General features: G+C 50.5%; 1 protein-coding gene across 3 annotated transcripts; it reads right to left on the reverse strand.

Annotated features, from left to right (window-relative positions):
• Window positions 1–2,759: 2,759 nt before the first annotated feature.
• Window positions 2,760–6,667, reverse strand: LOC124649632 (probable galactinol--sucrose galactosyltransferase 2). 3 transcript variants are annotated; one of them, XM_047189230.1, is made up of 8 exons: window positions 6,194–6,667; window positions 5,792–6,030; window positions 5,221–5,474; window positions 5,045–5,135; window positions 4,908–4,956; window positions 3,929–4,798; window positions 3,648–3,850; window positions 2,760–3,571 (listed from the first exon to the last, which is right to left on the reverse strand). In XM_047189230.1, the coding sequence occupies exons 2-8, from the start codon at window positions 5,980–5,982 to the stop codon at window positions 2,974–2,976; spliced, it is 2,256 nt and encodes a 751-aa protein (XP_047045186.1). In that variant the 5' UTR covers window positions 5,983–6,030; window positions 6,194–6,667; the 3' UTR covers window positions 2,760–2,973. The 3 variants fall into 3 exon arrangements, with proteins under 3 accessions (XP_047045186.1, XP_047045185.1, XP_047045187.1); XM_047189229.1 differs by having other exon boundaries at window positions 5,792–6,027; window positions 6,194–6,666; XM_047189231.1 differs by having other exon boundaries at window positions 3,481–3,850; window positions 5,792–6,031; window positions 6,194–6,664.
• Between the last annotated feature and the right edge of the window lie 2,010 nt (window positions 6,668–8,677).

An 8,677-nucleotide genomic window follows, 5' to 3' on the forward strand; every position in this document is an offset into this window, starting at 1 on the left:
ATACTAAACCAATTTTTGTGGGTCACATTTTTCAGTGTCTATCTGCTGCTATGATTGTTAATGATTTGCTACGATTTGATGTTTGTGTGCTTTAAAAATGGTTTCTCTAGTTTCTGATTTATTTTAATGTTTAAAAATATTTAAAATCTTATTTTTGAGATATTCGAGTGGATGTGAGTTCTACATGTTTTATCTTCCAATATATACTTTGTTTCAAATTTTGTGAATCATAGAAAGTTTTTCGTCAAATTAAATTAGCTCCTTAGCCCTTACTGGTTTTTGAAAAATCATATATACTGTTTTAAAAACCCAAATTGTGTGAATCTAGTTCTTGTAGTTTAATAAAATCAAGCTTTACTCTCTGTGATTTTACCATATTTTTGTGTGATGTATTCTATAGTGGCTTTTTGATTGGACGTTGTTGTTTATTTATTTTTATTTTGCGGCGTTAGAATGTGAGTACTATCGGAGAGGAAGGAGAGGAGCTTGGTGAGGATTTCAAAGATGAAGGAAGACCATATGGTCGTGAAGAAGAAGTCCAGGGACAAATAGCCAACCAAGGCAAGCCACCTCTTGATTCATACCTTACCCATATTGTCTTACTCTTGCATTATTACAAGTTTTATAGATTATATGTCTTGTTATTTATTAATGTGAGTGGTCGTGCCACTCGGAGTTTTAGTATTCCACCCTTACGGGTGCTGCCCACGTTACCTACTGAAGAAATCCATATTAGTGATATGGTGCGTACCACCTTATCTTCTCTTGTCGCCGCTTTTCAAGTAAAGTTGGACTATAGGTTGGGAGCTCTTGAAAAGGATGTTTGTGAAAAAAGTTTTGAGAAAGGAAGTTCTTCAAAAACCTTGGAATGGAGGCAACCATGCCCATATGAGATTTTTATGAAAGTAAAAGTTTTGGATAGTTGGATGCTGATGGCAAGCGGAGAAAATGAAATATTTTCGAAAAACTTTGTTGACTGAGTACCTCACCAGACTTAGCTAGTGCAACCACACTACCCCTAGTAGGACGGGGCGTAGCGTAGTAGTTTGTCTCGCCTTCCTTTGGGTCCTGCAAGTGTAGTGGCAGTATGACCATGGACACTTTGACCGGGGTTCTTCCCGCTGTGAGGGACGCAACCCATTTATATGTTCATGTACGCGGGGTACAACCTATGAGCTCCCATCGAAAGATGCCCGCAGTTGGTCGCGGTATTCCGGAGGATCGAGCCAACTATGGACTTTGCAACTCCTAGACAGCCCTCGGACTATAGTGTTGGGAGGTACAACTCTAGGCGGTATGTCTTAGGCTAAGGCGAGTAGGCAAAAAAGTACGATCGGGTACTTGTCGTGGCATATGTTGGTATGCGGGGATGATACCCACACAATAAGTATTCGAATCTTGTGGGAAAAGTGTACAACCTCTGCAGAGTGTAAACTATTAGAATTGTTGTGTCCGCGGCTATGGACTTGGGAATGGAAGTGGTGAGTATGAAAGAAAGCTTTTGGTTTATAAAAGTGTTTTTCCAAAGAGATTGGGAAGAGTATACAAGTGAGACTGGGAAAATGCACCTGTGAGGTACGGTGGAAAGTTGAAAAAATTGTTTTGGTCATACTGAGATGGCCGGAAAGGAAAATGGGTCACCCTTACCTATTAGTCTTCAAAGAAACTTGATTTAAAAAGGTTTTTCAGCAAAGATGTAGAGATGTCATATTCTCGAGAGAAACTATCTGTCACTCATTGTAACCCTAGAATAGTTCCTATTCCTTGCTACTGCCAAATTGCATATCCTTTACTTCTCTCTACGGTGGTTTGCGAGTACAATTCATAATTTACTCATGGCTTTGTTCCTGGCTATTTACTTGGCCAGACTTGGTGGAGTTCGACGGATGAAGAAGGAGTTGACGATGTCTATGCGAGCTAGGAACGTCTTCCCAGTCAGTTGCCTCTAGGGTTAAGGCATGACTTGGGCCATGCGAACAGTTTCGTCTGAAGTATTTTCGCTATGTGATTGTTGATCTCCTGCCAATGCGGCTCTCATGTAAGTACTGGTTATTTGACCTGTTGTAATATTTTATTCGGTATTGTAATGGATGATGTATTTGATACTAGTTTGGTTATGTTTTCACGACATATTGATCAAGGGATCGTGAATGAGTATACATAACGGGTGTTTCGAACAGCTAGTCCAGCGACGCACAATCTACATCTTGACCGGTTCAGGGACCAGCTCAGGTGTTACACTATTGTTTGTGCATCGATGCGCGTGGTAGCATTAGCCAAGAAACATTATCACTATGCTAGATGAACAATTAGGACGCCAATAACAAGTAGAATAACATTTTGTGAAACTTGTTAGTAGGACTGTTTCTCGAAGATAGTTACTACCTCCATCCCGGTTTACATACACGTATTCCAGGATCATCAATTTGATCAATATAATATAAATTTTGCACTATAAAAAGTATACCATTAGAAAGTATAAGATCTAAGCTTTCTAATGATATATATTTTGTAATACATATCTTATGTGACGTTGGTGAAATTAGCAACCTAAAGATAGGTGCAAGACCTATAAACCAGGACGGAGGGAGTAGTATGTAATATCTATTCAATAATATAAAATATTTTATCTTTTTATAGATTCTTCTATTTTAATATGCATTTAATATATTTTTTATATGTAGATACACTCTGAGTTATGGCGTGTCTAGTTCAGGTTGGAACTTCAAGAGGGAGTAGTAGTAGAACAAGCGAGTAGCTGTCATCCCAAACACGAGAAGCACCATCCTTTATTACTATATCCATTACCCCAGATTACTAAATAATACAGCTGCGATAACATTATTGCATACTAGGCGATAGTGATAATAGAGCAAAGCATGATCTCTTGTCTCTCCTAAGCACCACCAATGGCAACAGCCCTACGGCTGAGAGTGGTCGAGCCACCCTATGGACACGGGCATCACCGGCAGCCTAGACCTCAATCTCCAGCGCCCACCGGTACATCTCCTGCTCCGGGACCGGCACGTCGATGGTGACGAGCCCCGTGTCGTTGTCATAGCTGAACTCCACGTTTTCCGAGTCGAGGGAGCATTTCACCGGCCTCCGGGAGCAGTACGCGCCGAACCGGCCACATCCCCGCACACTGAGCGTCACACCGGCATTGCCGTCGCTGTTGACGGTGCATTCTTCGACGGCGCCACCGGCGTTGAACATGTCGAGCAGGCCGATGGGCGCGAACGACACGCCCGGCGCGACGGCGCGGACGGGGCAGACGTGGAACAGCTCGTACTCGAGCGTCTTGAGCGTCACCGGCAGCCTGGCGCCACGGGGCAGCCGCACCAGCACCCCCGCCCGGTGCGCGTACAGCACGGCCTCGCCGTCCCAGTCGCCGCCGCCGGCGACCCGGGCGATGGCGTCGACGTCCTCGGCGCGCACCGAGCCGGTGAGCGTCCCGGGCGCCGCGTCGTGGATGCGCGTCTTCTTGACGACGCGGCACCACCCCGCGCCCTGGCAGTTGAACACCCCCACCACGCCGGCGCACTTGTTGACGTTCCATATCTTGAGCAGGCTGCAAAGAAAAACAGAGGAACTGGAGCACACTAGCTAGAAATTAATTTGGGAGAATTCGAGAGGCTGATGCTCACCTTGCGCCGTCGCGCGCCGGATCGGAGAAGAGGCAGTCGCGCGTGGGCCGGCCAGGGAGCTGCGCGCGAAGCACAGAGCCGTCGGGGAGCACGAGCTTCTTGAGCAGGTCGAAGTTGTGGTTCCCCGGCTTGTCGCTGACGTAAATCGGGCAGCCGCCGATCGCCCTTGCGGCGCCGTGGTACTCGGCCGCCGGGTGCAAGCTCTGCAAATTGAGAACCCGTCCGTCAGACAGAAAATTACAGGAAGTAGAAATAAACGTGGAAGACACGATGATGCTTACATGGAACATGTCCCAGTCGGGCTGCATGAACTCGCCGAGAAATAGCGTGTTGTAAGCCACCGAGGAGATGTGTATGGTGTGCGACGCCGGGTCGCGCGGGTAGAAGTCGTCGGAGGCGCGCATGACGGCGGTCTGCTTTGCGCTGTAGAGCGTGTCGGTGTTGTGGCACATGCAGGAGATGCATCCGTTGTCCGGGAAGTTCCTGGCGACGGACGCCTCGAGCGCGCGGTGGTACGCGTGGGTGAGCGCGACGCGGCCGCCGTGTCCCGCGCCGAGTGTCTCGATGATGTTCTGCACGTCCACCTTGACGCCGTCGACGCCGCACGCGGCGAGGTAGGCGTGGAGGTCGTGGTAGAAGGTGTGGGCCTTGCGCGGGTGCACGAGGCCGAGGCCGAGCACGGAGAGCGAGTCCATGACGATGTCCGGCTGGTTGCCCGTGACGCCCGGCGACTGCACCGGGTACGCGAGAGCCGGCTCGTAGCGCGCCATCCCGGCCGCGGACGGGGTGACCCCGCCCCAGTAGCCAGCCATGGCATGCCACACGTAGACGCTCTTGACGCCGTGCCCCTTCTTGGCCTCTTCCACCAGCTGCTTCAGCCCCGGGGTCTCCTCCTGCTTGTGGCTCTGGAACTTGGTGTTCTCCTTGATGCCCGTGAGCCTGCTTGCGAACTGGGCGCCTTCCTGGACGGAGACGCTAGGGTCCTTGTCCTCGCTGCCGATCTGCTGCCAGCCGTCGTCGATGATGAGGAACCGCGGCGGCGCGCCGCCCTCCTCCAGGCTGCGGAGGCCCTGCTTGACGCCGTCGGCTGTGACGTCGGTGTAGAAGGCGTCCCAGGTGCACCAGCCGAACCAGTCCACGAATGACGGCAGCTGTAATCCACAAAATCAGATGATCACTTGGCATCGAACAAACTAGTACTAATTGTAATCGAATCGTAGTAGTAGCATCAAATCAAAAGCAGATCAAAGTTGTACAGACATTTTTCTTGTCCCTGTGGTGGAACGTCTGCATGTGCTTCTCTACAGCCCTGCATTTCAGACATGAAAGATGATCGAGTTAGCTGCAGTCGTTGGAAGTTGGAACTATCAAGACGTGCAACGTAGAAGACGACGTACTTGACCGCCTGGGTGATGGTGTCGAACGGATTGGTGCCGGCGTGGATGTAGACGTTGTTCATCCCCTGTTCAGTCTGCACCGCCTTGTCCCCTGCTCATCACACGCACAACAAAATCAGAAAAATCGACTGCATTTACGATTTATCCCGGTAAAATAAAATAAAAAACGAGAATACCGCTATCGATGCACATCTGGAGCTGGTCCTGGTCGTTGCCCTGGAGCGCCGTGCGGAACTGCCCCTCCAGCAGTGGTAGCATCACCACGTACACCGGCTCGCCACTGTCGACGTCGCCGTCGCCGTTGCCGGCGGCGACGGGGACCTCGATGATAATGAACTGGGTCTCCAGCGGGACCTCGCGGCCGGAGTTGCCCATCCGCTGCGTCATCCACCACAGCTTGAACCGGAACACGCACATGAACCGGCAATCCCTGCATCGAACAAACAATTCCAGGGAAATCTAAGCCAAACCTTGACACTCATAAGAAATCTACATCCCAAAATTAGTAGAATTAGAAAATGGTACTCCGTAGTAGAATCACAAAACCAACAAGATGCTGCCAAAATCCGTACTACTCCCAGCACATTCTAGAGAGTTCGGTACCACGTGTTCGACCCGCCACATTTCGTTGCGTAACTAATCTATCCAACTTTGCCTTTATCTCTTCCTCCCAACAGCAACAGGCACACCTTAAAAAAAAAAGCAACAGGCACATGACTGAATCAGCGGTCGCCAATTAATACTCACCGGAGGGTTCCGAAGGTGAAGACGTGGTGGCTCTTGGCCTCGCCGGCTGTGGCGCCGATGAAGGCCCCATCGACGAGCCCTGCTCCGGAAGCGTGCGCCGCCGCGACGTTGTCAGGCACGCCGGACAGCACCGTGCGGCCGCGCACCGCCAGCCTCCCGTCGCTCACCGTGATCTGCGGCGTCACCGTCATCTCCGATAACCGAAATCAAACAACCGCCTTCTTCTTCTTCTTCTTCTTTCTTCACAAGAAGAGCAAGCAAAGACTTCATCAGCATACATATCTAACAAGGATTAACTAATCACAAACCAACACGCTGGACTTCATCAGCATACATAAACATATCCAGCAAGGATTAACTAATCACAAACCAACACGCTGGCCAATCAAGGAGGACACGTACCTTGCTCTGATATGGTGGCCTGTGTGAAGAGATAGAGCACGGCACGGGTGACGTGTGATACAGTAGCAGAGAGTGCTTTGCGTTAGGTCAGTAAATTAGCAGCTACAATAGGTGTACTAATGGCGCTCTCGACGGAGAGGGAGATGGAGGGAGGGAGGAAGCGATGTGGGGAGGAGCAGTTTATATAGTGGGGAAGAGGGAAGATGGTGACGTCGCCGGAGAAGCTGCTAATCATAGCTGGAGAATTCACACCTCTCTACTGTCTAGGCGTAAAATTCCATCCCTCCTTGCGTGTTGTCTCCTCCGAGGTTTCTTTGTGTGGAAGATTTGCATGGTGCTAATGGAAGGTATGGCATGGTCCAGCTGCTGCTGTGCGTGGAGGATTTGAAGTGTCCAAGTTCCATGAATTTCTTTTTTACAAGAAATGCACTAATAATTGTGTAAACTATGCTACACCTGGTTTGTTGCTGTGTATTTCCTGTTGCCAACCGAGCGGAACAAATGACACATGCATGTACGTGGTCTAGCTTGGTCTCGCAACCTTATCCCTTCTTTGTCCCAATACTCCTCCGTTGAATATTTTTTAAAAAGGTTTAGTTCACCAATTTAAATTAGAACTACGACAAAAAAATTATGGCTACGGTATGTTTTTGAGTGGCTCAAGCGTTTCAGTTTTGCTTAAAACGCATTTAAATTTCACTATACCCAAATTTATTATGTCGATAAATTGAAAACATACAAAAAATATTTGGGCAAAATGGAACATATCCCCTCATAGTGTCGGGGGAAGATCCCGGGTATGGTAAAGACTGGAAACAATTGGCTTAGGGCCGGCTGGCCCGCGGCCAAAGCCGGCTGAGGAGCAGCCGGTTGGAGCCATGGTCAGGGCCGACTTCCACGTACCATATCCGGCTTAAGATGGGGTCGGCCGGCTTCAGCATAGCTAGGCCGGCTGCCCCTTCATCGGCCGGGTTCGTCTTTCCCCTGGCCGGCTTCCTTGCAGGAGAAGGCTCCTGAACGGTCATCCGGGTGCCAAAGTCCACGAGGATGTCCCACCCCGCTGATTCCGGAACACTGCAGAGCAACAGGTATCAGCGTGACAACATGTCATCGTGGCCTGGCTCTTCGGGGCTGCGCACGCTATGGGCGGCGCTACCTAGGGGCCGCAGGCTACGAACATGAGCTAGATCCGGCCTACTGCCCGTCCATTGCTCCGTCGTGTCCCTGTTGGTAGCGACAAAGAGGACAAGACAGGGGCGGTAGCCAGGGGCCCCAGCACCTCGGGACCACGCGAGGAAGCCGGAGCCAGCTCCATAGCCTCTAGGGACTTCTATGTAATTGTTCTGGGCACTATATAAGCTCCAGTGCCCCCCCCCCCCCAATTGGGGGGATCGATCCATTCCATACTTTCGCACTTAGCAAAACCGCTTTGGAGGAGAGGTCTTCGTCTACCTCGAGCCCTCTCTCAAGCCATCCACAGCTCAAGGAGCACCATTGTACTGTCTCCACATTATATACATCTCTAGGCAGGAGTAGGGGTGTTACCTCCATACGAGGGCCCCAAACCTAGGTACATTGTTGTGTCGCTTGTGCTCATACCCGCATCCGGAGTCCGCCGTAGGCCATAAGGTCTCAACCACTCGACTTAAGCCACCCCATGGCATATGCCGTGACAGATCCACGACGTTTGGCGCACACCGTGGGTCATGCAGCATCTGCGGCTGGAGTCTTCTTCCGGACGGGCCTCCTTCTACCCTCCGACGAGCTTGATCTGGAGGCTTGGCTCGCTGGACTGCATCAGCGACAACGTTGGTTGCTTCGCCGACAGGCCCTTCCCTGCCGGCGGTAACATCACCACCTTCGGTGCGCATCGCGTCTACGTCGCCACCGTCGGCCGCCGCGCTATGCGCGCCATGTGCGGAGCTACACCAGCCCTCCTCGCGGAGCCGACGTCAGCAGCATCACCGCAAGCCCCTACATCGTGCAGGAGGTTATGGCCACCGGGGACAATGCCACCAAGTCCACGCGCAACCGTGGCCCCGTGCTAGAGCGCAACGCCAATGCGAACGGCACCTCAGGCTCCGATCCACCACCTCCGCCCCCCGCCGTCCATGCTGGAGGCGGCCAGGGCGAAGCTGAGTGAAGCGACCCGACATATTACAAAATAGTAACATGCAAGCCTTCGACATATTGCAAGGGAAGTGAAGTATCTCGAACAATATGCCGATTAGAGTAGCACAACATAAGCATTGGAGCGGTCCAAAGTACGAAATTATATTACAAGATTCGAAGAAGCTTCAAACTGAAACATATTACAAGGTTCCGCTACCAACTACAACAAAAAAAACTCCAAAAGAACAAGAAAATCTTAAACTGAGGTAATACTACAACGAAGGACTCTCAAGTACTCCCTCCTGTAATCTACACTACTAACTCTATGGATCAATACTAGGGCTGCTCATTGAAGTACATGTAGTAGTTGAC

This window comes from Lolium rigidum, chromosome 4 (assembly GCF_022539505.1).
Source record: "Lolium rigidum isolate FL_2022 chromosome 4, APGP_CSIRO_Lrig_0.1, whole genome shotgun sequence".
Taxonomy (NCBI): domain Eukaryota; kingdom Viridiplantae; phylum Streptophyta; class Magnoliopsida; order Poales; family Poaceae; genus Lolium; species Lolium rigidum.

What these genes read in the sequence shown, in the direction of transcription:
- LOC124649632 (XM_047189230.1), bottom strand. Translation starts at nt 5,982, where the DNA reads ATGACGGTGACGCCGCAGATCACGGTGAGCGACGGGAGGCTGGCGGTG. An exon ending in CCGACTGGGACATGTTCCAT is followed by an intron (nt 3,851 to 3,928) that starts GTAAGCATCATC and finishes CTCAATTTGCAG; the next exon opens with AGCTTGCACCCGGCGGCCGA. An exon ending in CCGGCGCGCGACGGCGCAAG is followed by an intron (nt 3,572 to 3,647) that starts GTGAGCATCAGC and finishes TTTTCTTTGCAG; the next exon opens with CCTGCTCAAGATATGGAACG.